The sequence below is a fragment of the Castor canadensis genome, chromosome 7 (genome assembly GCF_047511655.1).
Source record: "Castor canadensis chromosome 7, mCasCan1.hap1v2, whole genome shotgun sequence".
Lineage (NCBI taxonomy): Eukaryota > Metazoa > Chordata > Mammalia > Rodentia > Castoridae > Castor > Castor canadensis.
In genome coordinates, this window is record NC_133392.1 from 98838641 (window position 1) to 98866520 (window position 27880).

Here is a 27880-nt window from a genome sequence, read left to right on the forward strand (position 1 = left end):
TTGCAGAGAAAGTTTTTTTCTCAAAAATTAGCATTATAAAAAAACCCTTCCATACAGGTGCATAAAACTGGATGAATTTTTTTTTACTATATGTCATCATGTTCAAGAATATTGTGGCAGAGATAGGTGTTCACAAGAACACCTGTTTCTTTTCCTCTTGGGCCCCAAATTAGACTGCATCGCCCACTTCACTACCAGGCCAGGTAACTGAGTCTGGCAAATGGAATGGATGGACTGATGTACACAACTTCCACACTTGCTCATGAAACACTTGCACATGAGATCCCTCATGGAGCTCTTTCTGCATTTGCAGGCCAAACAGAGAGGACTTGAAGGACTTGGAGGAAGGCAAAGCCTTATGATGAGCGTGCCTTTGTCTGGAAGCATGCTGGTTAGAGAAGATCATCTATGTGGGACTCCTGCTTTAGAGAAAAGCCAACTTCACTCTGTTAAGTCACGGACATTTTGGGGTCCTTGGTGACATCTATGTAATCTTGGACAAATCACTTTACTTCTCTGTGCTTCAATTTCTTCACATGTGAAATGGGGATAATAACACTATGTACCTCAAGAGGATTTGGGGGGATATTTGGGGATAAAGTATTCAGCCATTGAACAATCATGGAATCTAAATTACTGTTATTTGGTTCCAAAGAATACTCTTATTTTAATCAGATCCAAATATAGCTCTCTTGTAGAGTTGCTCAATTACTATAAGCTGACTTGTGAAATGAGAAACTATCCAAATATGACATTCAACTGCAATAGTATTGAGTTTAAAGAAAAAAGATAAGGGATAAAAAGAGAAATAGGAGAAGGAAGAAAGGCAGGAATGAGGAACACAAGGAAGAAAAAAGGAAGTCTCTATTGTAAGCAGCTTATCCACTAACCCAACTTTGTTAGTCAGTCTGGCACAGCATGGAATGAGATTTATTTCAGTATCAGGTGAAAATATGTACTAAGCAAATTCTAAAGACTGACCAACACCTTCTCTTGTTATCAAGGGCAATAATATCCTGAATATCTTTCTACCTTAAATACTGAGTATATTGACTGTCCCCACCATTTGTCTTTTAATCACAAATATCACCTGACTTCTTTAACTAGCCTTACTTCTCCTGCTGTAAAAATGAAACAAACTGAAGTACGCTAACAGCCCTTTGCCACTCTGTAAGCTTTATTCTAAAATGCAGTGCCTATAAATAAAGCAATGATACTAGAAAAAAAATCTTTCACCAAGTCTACAACTGTGTATTTACAGCCTCCTCTGTAAATAGATGAAGATTACAGGTTTTAAAAGTGAATGAGAGTCTATAGCAAAAATTGTGTGAACTCAGAAAGAAACAAGTGAAGCATAAAATATACTATATGGGATAGAAATGCTATTTACAGAAAAGTAGTGACAACAAAGTTAAACACAAGGAAATTAGTACTTTGTAGGTTGAGTAACAAGGAACCATAAAACATCCTGATTTTGGTCCCTTTGCAGTTTCTTAGAGGAAACTTCTCACTACATGGGCAAATACAAGAATTTGGAAGTTGACTATTAATCAAGATTTTGTCATCTTTATGAAAGTGAACTTCTATTTTTCTGAAGTCTCCTAAGCATGGACAAAAGAGACATATTTGAAGAGAAAGAAGAACTTTTATACCTCAAAAACAAGCTATGCCTATTCTGAAAAAAAAAAAAAAAAAGAACTTAAAAAACAGCTAAATAGATTTTCTGCATTGTTACAATGCCCAAGGACAGCCTGGAGTCAATGCCTTAGCAGTTTCCATGCAGTCTTATTCTGGGAGGCTCTCTAAGATTCAGCAAAAGCAAGCAACAGAACAGCACACTGTTTCTAAGCCACAAGAACCATTTCCAGAACCAGTGTATACAATTTCAAAATTCTCCAATCCTAACACTATCATATAAGTGGACTGTAAAGGGAAAACCCTTTTAAGTCCTACAGGCTGATTGACTTCTTCCAGAATTGTATGTGAGCTCAAAGACCACGGGCAGTGCAGAGACGAACAGGAAGCCAAAGGGTAGTATTTCACTGTCCAGTGCTGATGGAGTATTTCACTAACACAAGCAGCTAGGTTAGTCTGAAGATAAGGACACATTTGTTTTGGGGACAAGTTATCCCCAGAGCATACCATAGGGCAGCCTCCATCACACAACAGCTCTTGACAAGAAAAAGTTAGAAATTTATCTCCATATTCTTTATACTCATCTCAAAATTTTACATTACTAGAACATGGACTAGTCTCAACAACAAATGTGGAAAATGGAGATACAGACAAGTACTGGGATATGTGCATCTAATTATGCAAATATGTCTTCACTTCAGTGTGGAAATGATCCCAAGTAGATCAACATTAGTGGGAACTCCTTATTTCCATGAATATATTCTTTTAGTAAATAACATATGCATTTTTCCCAGCTACTATTTTGGACTTTTAAAAAAGTAGTGGAGCCAGGCCTGGTGACACAGGCCTGTAATCCTAGCACTTGGGTGACTGAGGCAGGAGGATTATGTGGTGAGTTGGAAGCCAACATGGGCTATACAGCAAGACTTTGTCTCAAAACAAAACAAAACAGTGGAAAAGTATTAGAGAATATGACAGGAGATGAGAATTTGGGTCTTTTTACTGCTATTAGTTCATTTTATAACTATGATCAAGTCATTTCATCTTGATGGGTCTGTTTTCTCAACTCCAAGATAGAGCGGTTTGATTGGCTGATCTCTAAAACCCCTTTTTTTTTTCTAAAACTCTAGACTACTTAGAAAGACCAGCTGTGCCTCTTTCAGTCATTAGATGTATCAAACTATGGGATCTTGCCTGTTAAAAATGCAGTTAATGACAAAACATTTTCCCCTCCTGGTCCCGGAACTGTAATTCATTTGTTGTGCTAAGAAATGCAAACAATTGACACTGGACAACATAGTTGATTCTTTCATTTGACATGCCATATTAAATGCTAGGTAGTTATGTTAAAACAAGTAAGCCATCTGTTTATATCTTCCTGCTTATCAAAATTAAACTGATCTCATAATTAATATCCAATTTATACTACCAGTTGAAGTAATTGAGTGCTGTTTTTTTCTAAGGAAGCTATGAGTGATTCTTTTCTGAAGGCTTTATACTTCTTAGAAAGTCAGCATGCCCCTAGGTCAGACTCTTGCTCCCAGACCAGCTGATTCAGATCAAATCCTCAAGGGGCAATCTCCTTATATAATTTTCTTTTTTCACAATGGTCACAGTTCTCTAGCTATATAATAAAAATCATGCAAATTTGAATTTTGTCTATGCTAAAGACTATCTTATTTGAATAGGAGGACCAGTGTTCATTTACTTCTGCATGAATGAAGCCTGATGCAATGTTTTTCAATGTGACTTTCGCTGAGCTGCAATCCTCAGAGCCTTGCGATACAGATTGCTATACTTACAGTCTGATTTGTGACAACTGTGGCATCTAATTGTGTTCTCAGTTCTGGATTTAGCGGCTTCTCTCATTTTATTCTTGTGGCCAGCTATTGAATATGATTTTATGTACTTTCAGCAATCAGTACATTTACTTGGGATCTTTGCTTTTTTCATCAGGATTCAGAATGAAACCCAACAAATTTCAGACTGAGTCTAAAATAGGATTTTCTGTGATTCACACATATCAGTGAGGAATACAGCATTACATGTATGCTTTTATATATAGTTGTGAATATATATGTATGTATATGCCTACAAATATATTAACACACACAAATGGACTCTAGGTGCATATATATAAACATCCTCCACCAAATTGCTTTTCCTTTGATAAATTTGGTAGCAATATAAAATCATATGTTATCATATCAATGCAAATCATACTGCTTTTCATATTTACTCTCTTTTAACGTATATGTTTTTTATGCTAGTTTCAGAAATTTGTGGCCATTTTTCCATAGTCCATTTATTTGCCTATTGCCTTGGGTAGTAGTAAAACATTTTTAAAATTTTTTCCCAGGTATTGATGACCGTCTGGAATATGTACACCTCTGTGCTGAGTGAGTTGACTTAAATTTTCCAATGTTGGGTGAAATCTTTTTCGGTGCACTAGAACTTACGGGAATGACTAGATATTTACATGACAAAGAATTCTCTATGAGCTGCTTCTTAGCTTTACTCCATCAGCAAATCTGAGATGGAAACTTTCTTCTCAACATGGGAGGAATTAAATTTTGCATTCCTGCTAGAATTAGGAAACCAGAATAAAGAAGAACAGGAAATGGAAGCAGAGAAAATTAAAACTACAGAAAAAAGTAAGTTGTGAGATTCTATCAAAATCTTGATTACACTGGAAACCACTCAGTTGGGTTACTAAGTTAAGAATAAGAGTTTTTTGTTTGTTTCTTATTTTGAGGAGGGAGTGAGAGAAAGGAGGGGGAGAAAGAAAGAGGGGACAGTAACAATCAAAAATATTATAGAATAGGGGTTTCATGAAAATAAGGACAGAAGAGAGGGGAAAGGAGGATGGGAGGGGAGTGGAAGGGAGGAGAGACAAGAGCAGAGGAAAAAAAATACCTACCTCACTCCTCCAAAGAAAACATTACTAGTGTTAAGTCTGGAGTCTGCCTGTTCCAGACACATAGAGTGAGGGAGGCAGGTACCGCAAAAGTCTCCTTGGTGAGAGAAAGCTATGGTGAGGCAAGCAGATAAGCAAGTTTTCAAAACTCTCTCATCAGTCAGAGTTAAAGCAAATAGACTAGGAAACTAAATAAATTAGGTAATATCATTTCCTGAAGCATTCTGATAAATCAAGGATTCCTTTTTATTTAAAAGTAAACTTCTATATCACAATAGGAAGGAAAAAAGTCAGCTTTACAATATTAACTTTTGTGTCTATTTTTCTTTGAGTAGGCATTTCTATCCACCATTAGTTCAAAAAAACTAAAATTCATAAAACTGAAAACCACTTAAAGAATACGAACTCTCTACAGTGACGAAACTGGAGCTTGGTAATTTTTATGGATGTGGGTACTGGGGTAATAAAATGGCAGGAGAGAGCAGGAAGGAGATTTTTACTAAAGACGAAGATGGCACATTTGAATGATAACTTACCATGATATTTAGCACTGGTGAATATCTGCAAAGTGTTCCTGAGATGAAATACATTGTTACTTCAAGCCTCCAAAACATTGTTTGAATTGAAATTGGCTTTTGTTTGAATCATTCTGCAAGGATGTTTTTAGAATTTTAGCTACTGTCTCAGCAAATCAACTCTAAAATTTAATGTGCAAAGAGAATATGGAGAACTGAGTTGTCTTGCACCTGGGACAGGAATCTGTATTTCTCTGTTTTTATTCCTTGCTATTGTTTCTACACCCTTATGTTTGCCTCATTTGGAGTCGCTAATGAACAAACAAAAGTACCTCAATTCATAGGAATCCTAGTCTATGGTCAACACAATCCTCATGATGCTTTTTTCCATAATCTTGATATAACATGTTATATTTGGCACTGAAAGCAATTGGTTACTAGTTTACATAAGTGCTATTCTGTATAAACATTAGCAAGCAGAGCAATTTGGAATATATCAGAATAATCAACAAATTACAGATCATCTGCTAGAGAGGTGCCAGAGTGAGCAGGCAATAGTCCAATGAAGTGGTTATGGACTTCAGATGGTACAGCATACATGAGAGGATTCTAAATGACAAAGCGCTTTGGATATTAAGGTCATTATTATTGTTGCTATTATGGTATAACAACAAAAACACTCTGGGGAAAAATTAGCCCCAAGAAGGAAAAAGCTGTAGTCAGATTTAACACAAGGAATTATCCATGTCTAGCAGTTTGCACTTGGCAATGGTAACATAATATACAGAGAGACACATCTTGGGCCTATAAAGTAGAAATTTGAATATACAAATATATATTATGAAGTATGATAGGATACAAATTGATGTAAAAAATATGCTTTGCTTTCCCTGTTTCATGATTTTAAAAAGCGTGTAATTTTGTATTGTTGGATGCTAAAGAAGACTTAGGAACCCTTTTGGTTATGTTCTAAGAATGTTTTCACAGTATATGTTATTACAGTGTTGCAACTGGTATCTTACATGTTAAATAGCCTTCTGAAATATTTAGGACTCAACCAAAAATAACTAAACATTAATATAGATCATGGTAATAATATGTTTAGTTACATTGTTTTGAGTAGTGAGAATGAAATCAGTAGGCAAAGTAGAAATTCATCAAGATTTGCTAGTGGGTACATTTTGAATTAAGTGTTTGAGATAGTCAAGTAATCCTGATGTGAGGAACCTCCAGAAAGCCTTCACTGTTAATCAGTTAATGGCCTGAGACTTCAGTTGTAGAAAGTACTGAAGAAAGATGGTATATCAGAAAGAAATACCTTCCATCCCTCAGGCTAACTAGTAACTGTGGTGAGATACTTGTACCCTGATAGCACTTCTTGGGACAGTGTTTGACAATCAACCATTCTTCCAGATGGTGGCACTGCCCCGGTTCAAGAGGTCATGAACTTAATAACTTTGCCTAATGAAGCCAACTTCACATGGCATTTGGACACTGCTATTTAAGACTTCTGGACAGATCTCTTGAAGAATAATCTTCTCATTTCTTAGGTCACAGTTGTCATGTCACTGGCCTTCATTTTGACTCCAGTTAAATTATAAAGTGTGATATGTAGATCCTTCAGAAAACAGAATGCGTAGAACTACCCATGGAGAGTTGAAGCACAGTAAAGAATCCCAAGTTCAAATTGCTAGCAGAGTCACCAGCCATGCTGGAGAATGTACAGGAGCTTGATCATCACTGTTGTCTTCATCATCACCATCCTTAACCTCATGAGCATCACAGTTACTGTATCATGATCAGAATCGGTGGCATAGCAAGATCGGAAGAACCAGCATCAAGACACTGTCCAGTTTGGGTGTGTAAATGTTATTCCGTGCTTCTTGGCCCATTTGGCAAACACTTTCTTTTCAGTAATAAATCTGTGTCCCCCATATGGGGCATGTTCGTGAAGAAAATACTCATCACATTCATCTCTTCCTTGTTCATAATAATGATAAGGAACTTTTCTATACCCTTCTGTCCTAGAAAAGAAAAGAAAAAGGAGAGAAGGATTGAGATGAAGCATGAAGTGTTCATTTATAAGAATCCATTATGTGTCCAGTAAATGCATTTACTTGCAAACCTGCAGATGATCCTTGTCGATGAACTCAGTTAAAAGCTATTGTGTATGAAAGCTTTTAGGAAGATGTACCAGGTTCTTAGTGCCTTAATCAAATAAAATTTATATGTCACAATTATATTCAAACATATGGCTATCCTTTGAAAGAGGAAATGGTATATAATAGAAGAAAACTTTGGGTAGCCTGATGGTTTTGCGGAACTTCTAGAAACTTTTCACAATAAGATTTGGGGTTAGGGCTGGAGGCATGTGTCAAGTGGTAGAGCACCTGCCTGGTATGTGCAAGGCCCTGAGTTCAAATTCCAGTACCATAAAAAAAAAAGATTTGGGGTTCATATATGCTCATTATACTTAATAGTTGGGGCAGAAATATTTGTTGAAGATTGTGGCTGAGAGTTACCATTTTGACAATATGATTAAAACAGTCTCTGAATTATGTTGGGCCAGTTATTGACAGAGAAATATATTACATTATTCTGATGAAGCATGGAAGGTTTGTTTTATTATCTAATTAGAAACTATCCCACCAGCTAGGATATACTGTAGATAAATACACTTGTTTTAAATAAGGATCTGGCAGATTATTCACTTCTTAGTGAATATAATTTCGGGGAACTCTTGTTAAGTTGTCAGTTTCTTTGAGGCTTCAGGACATTTTGTCCTTCATGATCAAATATAATCATTGACTAGATAGCTATCTATCAAGCCATTAGAGCACCAAAAAGACAAACTTGCTTTTGCAAATGAAATTACCTCCAAACTTGTTCTGTATTTCCAAGCCACAAGTCCCAAATATGACACTGATTAAGGGAAAAGTGTTCTTTCTGACATTTGACATTAGACTGTGGTAAATATTTTCCTTTTCATCACCCCTAAAAGTCACAATTTGATGCACTGACAATAAAATGTCATGTCAGCAAAGAACACCAGGAAATAATTGTTCCTTTATCTGTTTCTCAGATTTATGGCATTAAAATGAATTGTGATATTTTGACAAGATATCAGAATTGGAGCTGCATAAAAATAATTTCCTGTGATCTTACTTGCAGTAGGTGTCATTTATCATCCCGTAGACGTGGATGCTATAACAAGCATCCATTGCCAGAATGAAGGTAAACCACCCCGTGCTGAGATAGGAGCCAGACTGGACTCTATGAGAGAACAAAACAGACAAAAACAAACAAAACAAAACACAGAAAACATAGAGCAACAAGAAAGTGCAGTGAGAAACAAGCAACACTTTATCAAAAACATAGCACTGTTATCAGGAAAAAGCATTAACAACTTGACACTCTGTCAAGGATACACACTTATTTTGAATTATCTCTGAATAATTTATAGGCAGGCTCTTGCTCTTACTACCTTAAGCCTCAAAGCCATATTGTGTGGAAGAGAAGCCATATGGCAAATATCTGAAGTCAAATAATTCTGCTTCCTTCAGGTGAAAAATAATTTATTTGATTTTCCATATGACACAAATTAGTGCTATATATCAGAGGATGGATTTTTCTAAAAGTTGCTTAGAGCCCTGATGAGAACAGAATGATAATGGTGCTGTCTTGCTTACCTGGACATAACACTTTCTCAAAGACTCAAAGAATGCAGTACAGGTGAATGACTTGGTATGATAGCATTCCAAGAGTTTTTCTAAACAGCTTTCTGGGCTTCATGAGACAAGATTTTTCCTTTGTACGGCCTGTGTTACCAATCTCTTCACACTTTTACTCAGATGAATCATCTACATGTGCCAATCACTATTAGATATTAGGGATAGCAGTTACCAAGACAACCAAAGTTTCTATCTTTATGAGGGCAGAAGGGTTGAATTTAGAGGTAGTTGTATATAGTCTAAGGGTTGGTAACAGAAGGCCTTTTTGATAATGGAAGCAAAAAATCTGAAAGGGGGAAAAATAGAAAAGAGGGTATGTGTGGCAAGGTGGAAAGAAGTCATGTGGACTATACCAGGAAATGTGTGGCAAGGACAAAAATCACAAACACAAGGTATGCTTGGTGTGTTCAGGGAAGCACATGAGGTGGGAGTAAATGCAGTTAGAGGTGGTGCCAGGTGGAGGAGTTTGCAAATTCCAGATCAACATATGTCTCCATATCTGTCCATAGCCAAGGTGACATACTTCAAATGAAACTGCCTGAAATCTCACCCTGTAGGGGCAAATGGATCACCCTAGGTTGTTTAGCAGCTGTGCAGCAGTACCTCTTGAAAATAATGTATTTCCTATCTTTCATTTAAACTTTGTGACTGGATGGAGCCCAGCCAGTTCTTCTGCCAAGTGACACCCAGAGACCTCTCTGAGTACAGCCCTCCAACCAGTAGTTGCTCTGTCTTGATATCCAGTACTTTGCGTGCACTTCTCTGGTACCAAGCCATTCATATGTTACAATTAGCACTCCCAAATCTTTTCTTCCATTTAAATCAGAGACTAGTATCAAATTACTTACAACAGGCCAGCATCCCAGGAGCAACACAAACTCACAGTGGGGATTGATAACTGAATATTATAGCCCTTATTTTTATTGACTTTGTGTGAATTTCAAGAAGAGGCAAACTCAGCCCACACATATCTCCTCTGTGTACTTGTCACTGAGTCTGCAATGACACTGCATAAGTAGCCATTCCTTTGCATCACCTGGTACATATTTTCTAAACAGAAAATGGTCATCTGTTTATATCTGTGGGAGGTTCATTCAAGAACTCCTAAGGCTACTAAAATCTGTAGATGCTCAAGTTCTTTACATAATAGTGTAGTATTGGCATCAAAGCTACATACATCCTCCTCTATGTTTCAGATTGTCTCTAGATTACATATAATACCTAATACAATACAAACTCTGTGTAAGTAGTAGCCATACTGTATTATTTAGGGAATAATGATAACAAAAATATTCTCTTGGCTTCTATACAGATATAACTTTCTTTTGATCTATAGTCGGAAGGTGCAGAACTTGCAGATTCAGGAGCCCAATGTATTCAAGAAATTGGACCACATTGTATTCTTTTCATTTTTCTCTTGAAAGGAATAGTAGTAGCAATGTAGGGCCAGCATATGTGCTAAATGAGTGGGAAGAAGTTCCTTAGGAAGGTGAGATAGACTACAGAGAAACTTTGCTTAATATGGGTCTTAACCTGTAGTCATTCTGCACTCTGGAGTCTGAGGAGGCGCAACAATGATCTGTTTATTTGAAAACTGAAAGGGATCATAAGAGGAAAGTGTCTTGACAAAAAGTTCCCAAATTGAATCTAGAAATTTTGTTTAGGTACTGACTTTTTCTGCCTATTCTTCCTACTGAATTGTATACCTTCTTCTCTTTTTGTTTTCTCGCACTACTTTTTCTACACTTACACTCCTTTTATGTCCTATCTATACTTCCTCATTACTAGCCTTGCCAAGTACTAATAGAGATCATTAAAAATTATAGCATTTGTTTATACATGATGGGAAAAAACATGTCTCCCTTCTCCTGCTTACTTCTGTTTTTCAACAAATATCTATTGATGCGCTAACACACATCACTCTCTGTGCCAAAAGCTGGTGCTGAATACTTTCTTAAGGAGCACATGATCCAATGGGGGAGGCACACATTCTACCACAACTGATCACAGTCAGTGCAGTATAGTACAAGCCTGTGTTGCAGTCAGAACAGAGTGCAGTACAGCGTTGAAGTGAGGATACCTGCTTTCACATTCCAGCTCTGCCACTGCTAGAATGTGAGGCTGTGGACAACTCATTTAGCCTCTTTGGGCCTCACTGTCCATTTCTAACATAAGATGGTTGAACAAAAGTCATGTCTAAGGTTCTTTCCAATTTTAAAATTAAATGATTCTGTGGTCACCATTTTTATAGCAAATTTGCGATTAAGCTTTAACCACTGGGCAGTACTATGCTCCATGCATGTTGGATGTTAGAATTGACAAACATTTTCTATTGAGTGATGGGCATGACACTAAATGCATGTGGTATATATGAAAAGGAGAATTGAATAGAAAGGGTTTGCCTTATAATGCTGGTGGCTATAATAACTAAAATTTTGGGGAGAGAAGCTCCATGTTTCTCTTTTTCACACTACCACTCATGGTAGGTACAAAAATGACTTTCCAAGGTCAAGTACCCAACTAGTCCTTGGTGTTGAGAGGAAAGCTTAATTTGAGTGAGAATAAATATAAACTGGAGAAAAATGTGATTCCTATGACATGGTCCCTTCACACAACTGCCAAGTAGCAATATGATACTCTAGCTCAAGGATAAAAGAGGATGCTTTGTGTGACATATTGACCCCAACTCCACATATAAAGTCATCTGATTTCTCTAGCCCAGCCCACTTAGTTATTTCTGAGAATTCAACAGTAAGCATTCACAATGGAACCCTCAAATGGTAAGTAGGATGTAACTGTCACACTGATTCCTCCTATATTTTTCTTCTCTTGAACCCATCCTGTGAAACATCTTTCCACCTAACCACCCAATAAGAAAAAGTTTTAACACATTTATGATACACAATTCCTTTTAGGTCTACCCTGATTCCGGGTAGATAGACCATGGTAATTAGCTCCAAAACTCTTCAAACCATATGTGTTGCATTTGATTTAGACTAGGTAGGCTCACACTGCCCAAGTGTTCTGTCCTAAAAATAGCACTTAATTAGATAGTTGCATTATTTTCCCCTAATGCCTCTGATTTGACCTGTGAAATGGCATGAGGTTTCCTACTTACAGTGCATGCTGGGGCTTTCAAAGTGGTTTCTTCTTAAAATAGTTAGAGCCAATGCCCCTACAAGTGATGCCTGCAGTGGAGAAATGTCACTGCTGGATTAATCTAGGAAGTTTTCCAAATAAATAGCCTGGTGAGTTGAGTCCCTGAAGGAATGCACTGCCTGGATGACATTGGCTCTGGGAATCTCTGGTAGCTGTACTACTTCCAAATTCAGAAATGAGTATAAATTCTATCCAAGTAGCCCTTTTAAGGTTCAACTTTTTTAAAAAAAGGTTTGAACTAATGAACCTGAAATTGTTTCTGGTTTTCAACTTGGGGATACCTAGTGATGAGTATCAAATGCCTTTAAAAAATTCTTAAAGAATATCTCTGGGTCCAAACATTATCTTGTAATTTGTCACTCATGAACACAACACTAACAATGTACCAGCTGGCCATCAGCCATTGCACATTTTTATACCTTCCACATTTGAGGATCGATAAGAACAATTATTGTCATCTACAAATAAACAGTCAAGATTCCCATAGGGATGATAAGAGAATTTAAGCCCTTAATTCAGTACAATAGGAAAGTTTAAATTAATGCAGCAGAATAATGATTCATGCAGAGGAAGATAAAGGCAGGAGTGTTATCAGGAAGCTATCAATCATTTGTGTCCACTGGCCAGGCTCTGCATCCCACTGCTCTTTGGTAATCAAGATACTTACAACTTGGAAACTACTTAAATTTATTTGGTCGTCTCTTGGAAAAATGATGCTGTCAACACCTTGATGTAGCACATGCTTGAAGGCATGTCACTTAAAATATGATCTTTCATCTAGTTTATTACTGTGATAAAATATAAGCTACTTTACCCCTTGATGTTTACCCCTACTCCTTGATATCTAAAGGCCCATCACATGAATGCATGGATTTGTTGTCTGTCAAGCTGTCCTTTTTTGTAAAAAACCAATATCAGTATTTTTGGCTGCTTCCCTATTGTTTTTTTTTTCGTTTCTTTCTTTTTCTCAGTACTGGGGTTTGAACTCAGTACCTATACCTCGAGCCCTCCACCAGCCCTTTTTTGTGATGGGTTTTTTCAAGATAGGGTCTCATGAACTATTTGCCAAGACTGGCTTCGAACTGCAATCTTCCTGATGTCTGCCTCCTGAGTAGCTAGGATTACAGGTGTGAGCCACCGGCGCCCAGCCTTGCTTAGTTTTGACCATCCTCTTCCTCATTTCTGGAAACATTGTGAAGCACTTTTATTACATTCTACACTTCCTTTTGGATAATTCCAGGGCAGAAATTGAGTAATCTGAAATGGTTACTTTTCAAAAGAAAACTGCATTATGTTGACATTACTATATATTCTCAGGATGTTCTGCTAATTACTTGACACCTAATGGTGGGTTTTGAGTGTGAGAAGCTAATACTTTGATGGACAAAATAACAGCAATTTCTGTAGTTCAGGCTTCTCAGTTTTGGCACTAACTGACATTTTGGATGAGATAATTGTTTGTTGTGATGGGCTGCCGTGGGCAGTTCTGTTTCACATTTTACCAGATTCCCTGCTGTTCCAAACTCACTTGGATCCTAAGAAAACAAGAGACTTCTTGACTTCCATGTCTTCTCCTGGCTTAGGATGGCATGCTCTGAAGGTATCCCTGACCCTAAAAAGCCAGGTTCTCCTTATCTCCAGTACCTATTCTGCTTCTCACTGCCTTCAGCCTTTCCTCATCCAGCTAAGCATCCTAGCTCCTTTTCCTTTCTTTATACATTTAGCTGAAGCCATTCAGGTTTGACCAATACTAAACCATTATCCTACCTTTTAAATGCAATCCTAGGAATCAGCAAATTCACTTGGACTAGAAACAAACAGCAAATCCTGATCTGCAATGGGGAATTTGCAATGGAGAGTGGAAAAGAAATTATCAGGTGGGAACAAGGACAAGGAGTTCAGAGCCTCAGTCTCTGTGGCTGCCTCCTTTTATCAAAGGCTTCCTTTGGTGGCCTTTGACTCAAATTTTGCAGCCTCAAATCTGTGTTTTGTATTTCTCCCATGAACCAATGAAAGTCAAGCCTGGGGCCCTCAAAGCTAACATTTCAAAAGCTTAATAAGCATTTATCAAAGCCTGAAGGGGATCAAGATCCTCCCAATAATGGAGGTTTATTGGAGAGCACTATATTGGCAGAAGCTTCTGAAATCTGCTATAGTCAGGAGCAAAGAGGGAATTTAAAAAAAAGAATTAATCAATATTTCATGTCTTGTTTTTACATCATTGGACCTCAGTTCTCTCATCAATATACTATACTGGAAGGATAAATGAAAATAGCAAAGTAACTTTCCAGATACCTTCCTAGGAAGAAGGAGTACCTCGCAGAACACAGATATTCAATTAAAAGCATTCTTTCCCCCGTTTCTTTCAAAAGAATACATTTAAACAAAGAGACTCCACAAGAAAAACAGCTGAGATTATCACCAGTACCTTGAGATTCAGTCTAATATTGTATACTAGTCTAATGGAAGCAGAGCTCAAAGTGTGGAAACAATTTCAGCCATCCCCAAGTCATATATTTTTGTAAATCATTCGATAGTCAGGAGCTATGGAAATGCTGTGGAGTTTGCCTATTATATTAACACTGTATATTTATACTATCTATCAATTGAATGTGCCTAGTGAATTTTTAGACAGCAACAACTTTCTGCAAATCAGGCAGCAGAATTCTCAGTCTTGGCTTGAATCATTTGCAAATGGTTATAAAATTTTCAAATGGATAAAAATATCATCCCATGGATGGTAATTCTTAAGAGAATGTGCCAAGTTAAAGGTATCCAGGTCTGGAAAATAATGAAAAATAGTCCATGGGTAAATGGAAAAAGCAGTAAATCTTAGAGGAAGACTGTAGTGTTATCTCAATCAGCTAATGCAAAATGCCTGTGCTAATCAGTAGGCACTTAGACTGTGAATATAACAAATAGTTTTCCTGCCGTAGAATCAACAGGACCCTCTGACTAGTAATGAATGCAATGAAAGTGTACAAAAGAAGCATAATAAGAAATGACTGTGTTCTTTTCAAAATGTACATTTAAAAGTAAAATAGTACAGCTCCCAAAGGCATGATTTATGGCTGCTGTAGGAATAGAAGATACCACTCACAAAAATTACTTTGTTCATTCATCTCAGAAATTAAAAGGTTATTTTGTACTTGCCCTTGGGTTTTAATGACCTTTCAATTGGAAATGCTGATTTTTGGGATTTCATTCACTCTTAAATGAACAATGGAACCCCAGGAATAGCAGGGATGGATGATGGAGATTTTCTTGGTCCACTTCATTTACCAGACACTGGTCCTCAACCACTTAATATGGATGAGTGCTATGGATTGGGCTGCCTCCCCCAACATTCATACATTGAAGCTGTAACCCTCATGTGATGTATTTGGTATTTGGAAATGGTGTCTTTGGGAGATAATTAGTTTCGAGTGAAGTTATAAGGGTGAGTCCCTCATGATGACATTAGTTTCCTTTTAAGAAGAGGCATTAGAGTTCCTCCTTCTTCTGTCATGTGAGGACACAGCAAAAGGACAGCCATCTCTAAGCTGGGAAGACACCCATCAGCAGAAATCAATAGCACTGGTACCTTGATCCTGGACCTCCAGCCTCCAGAACAGTGAGAAAAAATTCCTGTTGTTTAAGCCATGAACTCTATGGTATTTTGACATATGATAGCCAGAGCAGAATAAGACAGTGGGTGTCCTCAAAGCTCTTCCCCAACAAACTCCCCATTGTGTTTTCCAGTAATTCTTTTTCCTAAATTTTGTTCCAATCATTTGAGTCCACTTATTGCTCCTTAGACACATCTTGTATGCCTCTGTCTTTTTACTTTTTATTTATGTATGATCCCTTCTTCTTGAAATGTCCTTTCCAATTTCTAATCTACCAAGCTTTAATTCTGCCTGCTCTCATCCACTCAAGAAACATTTGTTGAGTACATGGGATTTGTGAGGAACTGCACTGGCACTGGAAATACCAAGTTGCCCCTGGTCTCAACTCAGGTTCAAGTCAGGGGGACAGACAAGAAGACTATTTTCAAAACTGCAACTGTCAAGTTGGTAATTCTCCTCCAAGTGCTATAGGAATATTGAGGGAAGAGCAAGAGACACAGCTGGGGGAATTGTGGAAGGTAATTCCTCTTTCAGTAGGAGGTAAGAGCTACAGGATAAGAATAAGCCAGAAAACTAGCCAGAAAAGAGGAAGAGGAGACACTTTCAGGCTGAGAGACTGGCCTATGTAGCTGTACTGAGGTGTGAAAATAACAGGAATGCAGGTTAGAGGTGACCTGTCCCCTAATCTCAAATGGACCTCAAAACAACATTGGTATTTATTTCAATAACAGACTATTGGCTAGAGATGGCATGCCTAACAAACACTGATTTATTTTTCTTTCTTACATTACATTTTGAAATATTAGAGCAATCCTAATGTTTTGTATAGCTATTTTTTCAGATGAATAGAATTTATGGATCTGAGAAAAGTACCCAGAAGAAAATTGGCAGAATTATGTTTTTTCTTCCTCATTAAATTCCTTATTAATTCAGAATTGAGAATGAATGTAAACAACATATGACTAAGAATAAAAACAATTAAAAATGTGTAGTGATGGATGCATCTAGTAGTGCTCATCTGCCTTATGAACTACTTAACAAATCATGAGCAAACTCATCCATTCTCCACTTACCATCAGGCAGGCTCCCTCTGTACACACCTGGAGGCTCTTGACCCATTCCATTTATAAAGGAAACAGTTTTTATCTAAACACTTAACTTGCTGAGGTAGTGTTTTTTAATTTATTAATGAAAATGAAAACAGGTACTGCTGCTGCTGTAAAGATGAGAACACTTTGAAACACTAAACTTAGTGACCTCTAAATACCTCCTCCATCTAGGGATGTTTCTGGAAGAAGGATGACACTATATACTTTTCATACTCAATCTCTACCTTAAGTAACTCTGTCATCTTCTCTGGATCCTTGGTTTTCTCAAATGGCCCCAAACTTTGAAGACACACAAAATTCAGAAAGCCTTGTGGGTTCTAGTTTCAGACTATCAAACTACTCCAGAGGCCCTTGTCTCAATGGCCAAAGATTTTTATGCTTCTTTCATGTGCTAGATTGTATCATTCATTCCATTCCTGAATGTAGCTTGCTTGCGTGCAGAAACTTTTCTGCCACATTGACTTTTATCTTGGCCAAATGACTTGTTGTGACTGATGGAATATTAGTAGAAATGACCTTTGTGATAGTTTCCAATAGAGATTTTTAAGAAGCATCACAAGGTTTCCATTTCATATACTCTTCCTATCCATCACAGGAATGACACATCCCAGGTAGAGGTTTCTTCAGCTTACATACTGGGATGAGAAAACCCATGAAACAGACAGAAGCCCAAACTAAAACCAAGTCCATCGAAGCTTACTAGAGGAATATCTGATCACAGACTTCCGAATAGCAAATAAAATATTCTTAAAAGTTATTGAGTTCCAGTATTATCTGTTATGCAGTAAAAAGTTGATTAAAATTTCTAATTGATAACTATTATTTACAGAGACATTGTGTCAGTAACTGTACAATGGTCATCTCAAAGCCTCCATCCTGTAGGGAGTATTAATATTCCCATTGTACAAAGGTTTAAGGGTGTATAAAGTGATGTATTTGCCCAAAGACAGGCTGACATCAGGGAACTCGGGTTCTAAAATAAATACTTTCTTGTCATCATTCTCAGTATTGCACAAGGCATCATGTGTCTGCTACAGCAGCCACCAAGGATATCAACACTTCTTCTGGATCTACTATTAATCCTCTGGGAAATCCTGGACATGCCACTTCTTCCTGGATACAGTTTCTCTGATGATAGAATAAGAAGATTGGCTTGGGCAGGCTTAGAGTCTTTCATCAATAACTGTAATTTTATAAAAGTCCATGTTAGAGAAATTATAAACACATGGTTATATTTTTAGTACTTCATCACTTTCTACATTTATGTTTGTAACTTCAATTCAAAACACTTTTTAGAATCTCAGCCATAGTTGTGTTCAAACAATAGCTTTATGCCATTGATATGTACATATGACTCAGCTGTAAAAGAAGTAAGGAGGTAAGTCCTGAAATAAAGATGAACTTCCTGGATCTACTGTACTCCTCAGGTCTGGCCTCCTCCCAGTCCTTTGTTTCTATAGTCGTCTAATAAATTACTGACTTCAGTTTATATCAGCTGAAGGAGTTCTGTTCCTTGCAATCAAAGACTGAAGTTGGATTGGTTGACCTATAAGATCTTTTACAACACAACTGAGTCCATCAAATATTCTCAGTATAATTAGGGACTTTATTCCCAACTAATCCTTGACTCTTACTAACAATCCTTCTTTGATCTGATCCTACTTTTATACTTGGGCTCCAAAAAGTTGCTTCTTACCCTTCAACTTATCTTGAAATCATGCCTTTCTTAAATTGATGTGTGCTTCCATTTTCTGAATGTGAATCATCTTTCTCTACCTGTTCCTCTGCTCACCCAATAAAAGTAATTAAAGGAACAGTTTGGCTTTCTCTTCTAGCTCCCCTATAAGTCATTCCTTTTCCATGTATTTTCCTCATGACTTAACAGAAAGAAAAAAAGATGGTAATCAGGTAGGAGTATATCTAAACAGATAAGAGATCTTTCCTTTTTAGAAGAGAAATGAAATGATTCACATTCCCCATTTTTTTATATAACCAGAAATCATGTTAAAACAAGTTTTTTAGAAATGATTCTAGCAAAGAATCAGACTCAAACTTGCCTCTGATAAAAATGCTTTCTGAGTTCCTAGTCTCTTTCAAGATGAAAATTTACATTTAAGAAATAACTTTAAGGATTTAAGACAGTGATTTGAGATGATTTTTACCCCAGGAAGAGATGGGCGATCCAAGTCAACCTCAGCTAGAGCCAAGCCATCAGTCACACATAAAAATGGAATTTAAAAATACAAAGCAGCTCTGACCTTCCTCTAGTTAAAAAATAAATTTTGTAGCCACTTCTTGCCTATCCAAAGCTATTGTTGTCTTTCTGACTGAGTTACATGGCTCAATAAGTCCTGAGATAAATTATTTGAAAGGGAATACTTATTTTCAACAGGACAACCTATTTCCTATTGAAAAACTTCCATTTCTTCCATCTATTAAAATTGTTTTCATCTGGCTCATTAAAGGGAGATAATTCAATCAGAAAAGGTCAGAAGCAAAACCTGACTTATGAGTCTTCAGGCATTTAGAATTTTAGAGTTTTAACCTAAAGAAGAGTCTTGAAAGCCCATTGTTTTTTTGCCAATATGCTGAGATTAATTGACTATCTTATGCATAATATCTTTGCAAAACAATAGGGTATCATTAGTCCATCAAACCAGGTGCTGGTCTAGTGCTCTTACTCCAGCAAATTCCTCAAGGGGAACCTTCCTGCTCCACCCGAAAACCAATAGTTAAATCAGTTAGTGATGGAATCTTCCTTGAAACAGTGGAAAGCTAATGGATTTTCACCGATTATTCGGGTATTTGTTCACTGTACTAGAACTCCATGACCATTAAATTTTACTTAGGAATTTCAATTCCATAGAAAGTCTCTATTCCTCTTTATTCTTGAATCTCCTGTTGGGATGGGGTTTAAGAGGAAAACTCCTTTGTTTGAGGTCCATTCAGATTTTTCAGTTTAACTGGGTTCCTTGTTTGGTGTAAGAATCTCTTCTGTGGCAGTGGCATCGTTTCCATTGTTTCGCTGTATAGCTTAGCCACCACCAGTAGGGGGAAGCCCTGTGCATTTGTTCCCTACAGTAAATCTGTTTTTTGCTAAGAAGTCCTTCTATGCATATGCTGCCCAAGCCAGAATCTCCAGAAGCCTATAGATCTTACCTCTTTTCACATTGGGGAAAAAAATTAAAAATACCCAAAAAGTATCAAGAAGAGTGGTGAATTCCAGCCCTTTCAGGACCATTTTATTCACTAGAGGAAGATAGAGGCAGTAATTCCCTTCTTCAAACAGAAGATAAAATTTCCATGTGTCTGTGGAATTGTTGAAGTGCAGTATTTTTGTTGATCTAGAGTAACCAAAATGCCAGAAAGAGGGGAGTAGAACACAGAGCCAAAGCAGTATATCCTAGAAAATGCCAAACCCCCCACAAAATAGAACTTAGAACATGTCCTTTATTTGAGCAGCTGATTAAAATGAGAGCATGTTGTATCTCCACTGATTTTCCTACAATGCAACAGTTACAGAATGTGAGAAAAAGAAATCTCTATGCTCATCTATGAAAACAACAACACTCAGCAAAACTGTAAAGGAGATACTCCAGCTGGCAAATTTGTGCTCATTAGTTGTTGACAACACTTCATGTCCATTTTTCTGAACTCTGAAATTCTGACTATAAGGGTTGCAGGGAAATGACCAGAAGCAAGAGTTACTGAACTCTAAGAGCTGTTGGATAGCTCTTTTTGGAGCCCTCTTATATTCCTTCTCTTCTTTCCTGTGGTACATCTTTTAAGGGTCCATTAGCTTGCCACAAACATGAAAAGAACTACAGATTTAGAGTTGAAACAAAAGACATGAAATTTTGTGAAAAACTTACCCCCAAATAAGAAAATAGATCAAAGGCAGTTTCTTTCATTCGTCATGAACTGGACAGAGGGAACTGGCAAGTGATGCGATCTCCTTCCCCATTATTGCAGTATCATTCTTTATGCTCTTGGAGCTCAATAGTCCAGCTTCCCACTTCTGAGATACCCTTTACTATCAAGAGATCAAAGTCTGTTGTAGGTTGCAAGACCACAGCACTATTCATCCTTGCATCAATACCCTAGTAACCTAGGCCCCACCCTCCACTCCCTGAAGCTCCAGTCAAGATCTCCCTAAAGTCATTGTTTCTGAATCCTCTCTACCCTTTCCACTTCCCACCTCTGCTACTTATACTGAATTCAGATTTTATTCTCTGGGTATTTGTACTTACTAAATTTTATTAAAGCCTTCCTAGGTGATTGTATTCTGGTGCCCAGGAGGCAGAGCTGAAAGTCATTTCTGTATATGGCAGGTAGGCTTAAAGACTCTATTAGAAGTTGATTTCTGCTTTATTATGAGTTAAATTAGCTTCTGATGATTGGTCTGAGAATCTAGCCACTATTTTAAAATTTGTTCCTTTAGGAAACTATGTCACAGTTTATAAATAGCTGAGTTGCAAACTGACTGGAAACTTGCCAGGGAAGGAATGCTGGCCCATAGAGGTGCTGCATCTATCTAAGCCAACTGTGTCTGGCATAGAGTAGGAACTCAGTTAGACCAAGTTGAACAATTTTTGGAAGGTAGCCTCTTCAAAGTAGGAAACTGCCAACATATTTTTCCCCCAAGGAAATTTAAACATTTTGCTGCTGTTTGCTTATTGATGATGTAACAGAGACTTACTGATGTGTCTGGGGCTGTACCAGGGATACAAACCAAATTAGCACTCCCAGTTCTGTAGGCCTCACATGCAGCTCTTGTAGTGATTTACCTCCAGGATCAAGTTTTAAAAACGCTTTTCTTCTGATCAGTTGATCCATAACTCAGATAGAACTCTGACTTTATCTAATAGGATTGAAATCTGCTCTCTGCCTTTTTTTTTATACATAGTAAAGGGCCAGTCACATATAGTAGGCAATAGAAAAGAGAATGAACACTGTGCTCCAAAAGCCAGGAAGATGTGTTCCCTTACTCATTGGGTCTACAGAAGATATATTGACACCATGACACTTCTTCACTGTTGAATTCCTGAAATCATGAGATAAAATATCAATTTAACTAAATTAATTTCAGTGTCTTCAGTATTGGCTGCAAAACAAACTCTTAGAGAATTAGGCATGCCACTTGTGCCATCCTGGTAGAAAGTACACACCTTAGGTACTCTCATGGCAGTCAGACCCAGGCCATTCTGTAGACATGGGTAAGGCTAGCTCCTCCCTGCTTCTGCTGCCACCAAGCACTCTTATTGCTATGGCCTCCAGTTTCACAGTGAAAGGCCAGAAGGTGATATTTGCATACTAGTTTCCCAAAAAAAGGCTTTCCTAGTTCTATCAGCACAAAGCTCTTTCAATCATGTCCAACTCAAAAGTATCATTTTATTCATCACAAGGCCACTTTACAATTTTAAATGGCTTTGGTCCTGCCACTTCTCTGAGTAACCATGACCATAAAAGCAGTTGCCATCCACCTCAGGCTGTGCTTGTAGCAATCCTTTCAGACTAGCCTACTGTTAATAGGACTAATGCATTCAGAATGGTGCTTAGATTCATTGAAGAGGCTTTTTTCAAAGTGCAACTGCTGATTTTGTACACTGTAAGAGAAGAAAAACTAAGTGCTTGCAACTTGGGTCTGAGAACTGTTTCCTACTGCTGGCAGTTGAAGAATCAATAGCAATATTAACACAGCCAAGGAAGATATCAGGTAGTGGATGGCTCCAGCTCCTGAATTATTTCAGATTATTTTACATTATTAATTCATTAACTCTTTTTTTGTGGGACTGCAGTTTGATCTCAGGGCTTTGTGCTTGCAAGACACATACTCTATCACTTGAGGCACACCTTCAGTCCATTTTGCTCTGGTTATTTTGGAGATAGGAGCTTGGGAACTACTTGCCAGGGCTGGCCTTGAAACTCAGTCCTCCTGATCTCAGCGTCCCAAGCATCTAGGATCACAGGCGTGAGCCACTGGTGCCCGACCAGTGACATATTTGATTAAAGGCACCACTCTCCCCCAGAATGTTGACGTCATCATTGACTTTGTCCTCTTCTCAATCCTTCACACACCAGTAGTTAAGTAAGTCTTGTCAATTATTTCTCTATGTTGTCATTTGTATGTTTTTTTCTTTGCTTCCCACTAATACATTCAAAGCCTGCTTACAAGGAGCCTGAGTAGGCCTCAGATCACCATCTCCATCCCCTGTGGTACGTATACGGAATCTATGGTCACCTTTCACTGAGATAATAGCTGGGCTGGTGACAACAGTAAATCCAGTCCCAGGGAGGCGTCATCATCTCCAAATATGTCTCATTGCAGTCTTGACTGTTCTTTAAAAATTATGAAAAATGGAAGATGAGGAAGGAAGTTAATATTGGAAGACTATTTCCAGTAAGGTGTTGGAACTGAGAAACTACCTGCTGGGTTAGACACAAAATCAATATTATTTGATTCAGCCCGACAATGCATTGTGGCACTTTCCCACATCTTCTCTTTCAAGAAGGCAATACATCAGGAAAATCAGATTTTTCTCTAATCAAGGGTAAAGAATGATTTTTAGCTCTGTGATAATCAAGGAACTTCAAAGAACTCACTGTTGGTTAAAATATTACAGTCATTCAGATCCTGATTTCATATTGCTGCATGCCATAGAAATCTTCTTTTGATTATTATTAATTTTTTTTTACTTTGTATGCCACTAGAGGAGCAGCAGCATTTAATAAGCATATGAAACATAAGCCTAGAACTATTTAATGGGAGGGCTTTTGTATGAATGGGTTATTAGCTTCCTCCAACAGTGCACCTGGATGAATGTGCTGCTTTGACCAGAGGGGAGGAGGGTGCAGAGGGGGAAATCAGGTCCCTATTGATCACCATTATTTTCCTCTAACATACTTGCTTCTTCTCTTTGGCATTCATCACATGACTGAGAATAATAGGAATAGATACATACTCTTAGCCATTTCTTTCTGTTGTTGCAAAAGAAATACATCCACTATTTGATCACAAACAATTGTTTCATGTGAAATTAGTGCTTTGGACAAAGGAACTGTTACTTTTATTTTTATTTTCAGGCTTCCCAGCATATGTAGAAATAAATAAAGAAAACTAATAACTTGTTAGTTTATTTACAAAACAATCATTTTGAATATGGATATGTTAATATTCAAATTTTTTTATGTTAAAATATCTGAGACCATTATTATATCTTGATAGTAGTGGGAAAGGAGAGCTGAAAATCAAAGTTTCAGTGCTGTGAAACATACCAACCAAAAAAGGATAAGAATGAGTGTTTATTGCCTAGAGAGTTTCTCTGTGTGTGTGTGTGTGTGTGTGTGTGTGTGTGTATAATAATCAGGAAAAAAAATTCTTTTCTCTCAATTTTATTTACAGTCCACACTTTAGGACATCTACTGAACAAAAACAGAAGACCACACCCTGCATTTATTTAATAAACAGCATGCACTTATTTAATAAACACCAAGAAGATAGCAAGGTGCTTGCCATGAGTCTGGCAAGGCACAGCTTGCTTTTTAGTGTTGAGTAATTCCTGTAGCAGGAAAAAATAGCATATTAATATCTTTGTGTCCTTTTCTTACTAGGCCTTCAGAAGATCCATGATCTATTCTGCCTATAATAATACGGCATCTTTCTGAATAAAGGGTTCTATGACTTAGGGAGAAACTGGTCTCAAAAGTGGCCTTAACACCCATTTCTACCTTTATAAACCATAAATGTCCCTCAACGTTGCCTCAAAGAAAGTGTTTCATAAACAGGGTTAATATTCTTTGACCCTCTTTTGGGGGTTCTAGTCCCCACAATTCACCCAGCTCCCTTCCTCCCTCCAGACCTTCCTAATTGTCATCTCACTTTTTCTCAGCCTCAGGGACGTGCCTGTGGAGAAGTTTGAGTCCTCTGCCTGGGATTCTATTATTTTCTTCTTCCCTGACGTGACTTTGATGCTTCCCTGTTCTGCAGTGAGTTGGAGTGACAAGAGCAAGGAATTATTGCTTCTAAGCAGAGTAGGCTGAGTGCACCGCTAACCCTCTGGAGCAACAAGCAATCGTGTTTACCACAGCAAGGAAAAATGGAGACTTGAAACCTCATCAGTAAAGAGAATAGAGGTAACAGGGGAATTTAATTACAAGCTCACTGACAACCAGTTAGCACTGTGTTTGGGTTCATTTCTCTCGGCTATTTTAGAAAATATTTCAAATTAAGAAAGTAAAATCCTATGATAATTCCCATGATGCATAAATTGTTCCAGAGCCCAGAAAAATATGGAGCATTTCCCAATTCATATTACCAATCCAGCATCACACTGATACTAAAATCCAAGAAAGAGACAAAAGTGAATAGACAAAAAAAAAAAAAAATGACAGTACAAAACTCATTTATAACTACAGACTCAAAAATCCTCAATTAAAACCTCACTATCTGGTCATAGCACTAAATTAAATAGCCCTAATTTATGACCAAGTGGTTTCTATTACAAGAATGCAAAGATGATTTAATATAAGGAAAATTATTAATATAACACTTCTCAAGTGTGTTAGATTAAGCCCTAAGTCAATGGGATGCTAATAGGTGTTATATAAAAGGAGAGAGAAGCAGGTGATGTTTAGAAATGAGGAGTGTAACAAAGTTAGCTGAGTTGTTGACTCATATACTAATGAGAAAATGAATCTATAAGAAGAGAATAATATCCCACACAGCATTTTCCCAAACTATTTGGTCAGACAGTATCCCCTTACCCCCAAACTTTTCATGGAGCATCCTATGGAAGAAGCATTCTTTGGCAAACATTTTTGATCAATCTTCTATTAATTTAATTTATTGTATCATTCAAGGAAGAAATACCCTATCATTTCTTCAACCAGTGCCCAAAATAATTTGATAGACTTCAGCATTCAGTCTAAATAAATATTTTTGATCTGTGACTAAAAGAATAAATTCTTAACATTTAATTAAGAACATCTCTGTTAAACTAAAGGCACACCTCACAAGTAATGGTCAAATCTAGAGGCATATGTCATTAAAATCAGGAATTTTTTTTTTTTTTTGGCAGCACCGGGGTTTGAATTCAAGGCTTCATGCTAGGGAGGCACTCTTATCACTTGAGCCACTCTGCTAACCCCTTTTTGTGACTTTTTTTTTTTTTTTTTTTGAGATAGGATCTCATGAACTAATTACCAGGGACTGACTTTGAAATATGATCCTCCTGATTTCTGCCTCCTGAGTAGCTAGGATTACCAGTGTGAGCCACCAGCGCCCTGCTAGAAATTTTAGTTCATGAAATGATGTGAAATGTTAACAATGAGTAGAAGCAGAAATCTTCTATCTGGACAAATAATTGTTTAGAAATAGTAGAAGGAAACTAAAATATATTAGAACAGGAGAGTTCGGTGAAATGGTTGAAGAAAAAATCATTACAAAAGTGGTTAAATAAAAAAAATTATTTAAGAAATGAATAGTTTTCTTTTATAACCAGGGCCAATAGTTAGAAAACACTAACCGTGCTATAACCCTAAATTCATAACTACAGCAAAAGTATAAAAATATTAAAGAATAACCTTACTAAAAATTTGAGTACTTTCAATGCTGCTGAATGGTCAATTCACCCCAAATAATGTTTGAATACAATTCCGGTCAAAATTCACTAGAACAAAAATCACTGCAAAGGAAAAATACATTGACTAAGTGGGGAAAAAGCATTGGTAACACACATGGAATTCAAAAGGTTAATGGTTTTTAACATAAAAATCTCTCTGTTAAATTGATTGGTAAAGAGTACAGTCTGGAGGAGGAAGCACATATTCACACACAAACCTACTTCCAGCTCTGGGTCTTTGGTTTTATGCTTATACTGATCACAGATTGTGGAATTCCAAGATGAATTTAGAATATAAGTCTAGACAAGTCAGGTGGTCATGGTGAGGTCTTGAAGTGATCAGATGATAGATGGAGTGGAGGAATGGAGTTCAAGAAAAACAGAATTGGTGTTGAAGGAATACCAGCACATGACATGTGAGCAGAGGGCAAGAAGCCAAAGAGAGACAGAGAAGTCACAGCAGAGACATCATTTGATGCATAGCTCTCATAGACTTTGCTACAAATTACATTTATTGACTCTTCCTATGTCACAGAGAGTATTTGTTTTCATAGGATAAAACTCTAATACAGCAGCCAAATTAGGTGCTTTTCTTTATGAATTTCTGAGAGTGAGTTTCCAGCAGTTTCTAAACACATTTGATTACAGAACAAACATCTGGAATTTCATAGAACAGAGCCCAGAAAATACTAAACTGGTTATTTTATGTTCTTTATGTAAAGAAGTTAAATCGACTGATTCATTATAATAAGGTACTCCTTATCTATTAGAGTTAAAAATTGAGTTGATTTTTTTCTCACTTTTCAAATATTCAATCATTCTTTCAAAGAACTGTGATTTCACAAGGCCCAGCCAATTCTTTTCAAAGTTCTGAGTGAAGTCACAAAGATTTACAAACATGAACCAAATGTGTGCATACACACCAACACCAAGTTTTCCTCTACACGCTTGGCTTTTAATGTTCCCTTTAATTTTCCCCAGATTTACATTTATCATTATAATGAACTATTTTGTACATGTGAAGGATTGTAGGTAATGTGTTCAGAGGTCCACAGGATAATAATAAACCACCAAGCTTAAGAAATGGAGTGTTACGGATTTGGGTGCTATGTTCCTACCCCATCTTCCTGGAAGAAGTAGTCATTACTTTAGTTTTTGGGTTTATTACTCCATTTTTTGGAATACAGTTTTATTATATTGTAAAAATGTGTCTGTGAGCAAGATATCATTTGGTTTTGTGAGTTTTTCATCTTTACATAAATGGCATCATTTTGCATATATTCCTGGGACTTAGCCTTTTCGTTCAATAGTTTCTTCATGAGATTCATCTCTGTTAATGCCTGTGACTTAAGTTCATTCAATTTTTTTTACTACCATAGTAAAATTCATACTAAATACAGAGCAATGTATTTACCATTCTTTTGTCAATGGATATACAGGATGCTCCCAGTTTTGTTCTTCCTCTTGCAGACGTTACCACTAGGAACATTCACATGCCATACTAATGTTTATTTAGAGAAATATCTAAGAGTAGAATTTTAGGGGAACAGTAAGATAATTCTTTTTCAAGAGATGGGGACCAGTTT

The 27880-nt window shown here is 37.1% G+C and overlaps 1 protein-coding gene across 2 annotated transcripts in view; it reads right to left on the reverse strand.

Moving 5' to 3' along the window:
- Nucleotides 1–4774: 4774 nt before the first annotated feature.
- The window catches only part of St6galnac3 (ST6 N-acetylgalactosaminide alpha-2,6-sialyltransferase 3), a 537916-nt gene continuing 514810 nt past the window's right edge, over nt 4775–27880 (reverse strand). For both annotated transcript variants that reach the window (XM_074079738.1, XM_074079740.1), the window contains 2 exons: nt 8233–8340; nt 4775–7091 (listed from right to left, as the gene is read on the reverse strand). In XM_074079738.1, the coding sequence (XP_073935839.1) occupies nt 6905–7091; nt 8233–8340 (295 nt within the window). In that variant the 3' untranslated portion in view covers nt 4775–6904. The remainder of the gene's footprint in view (nt 7092–8232; nt 8341–27880) is intronic.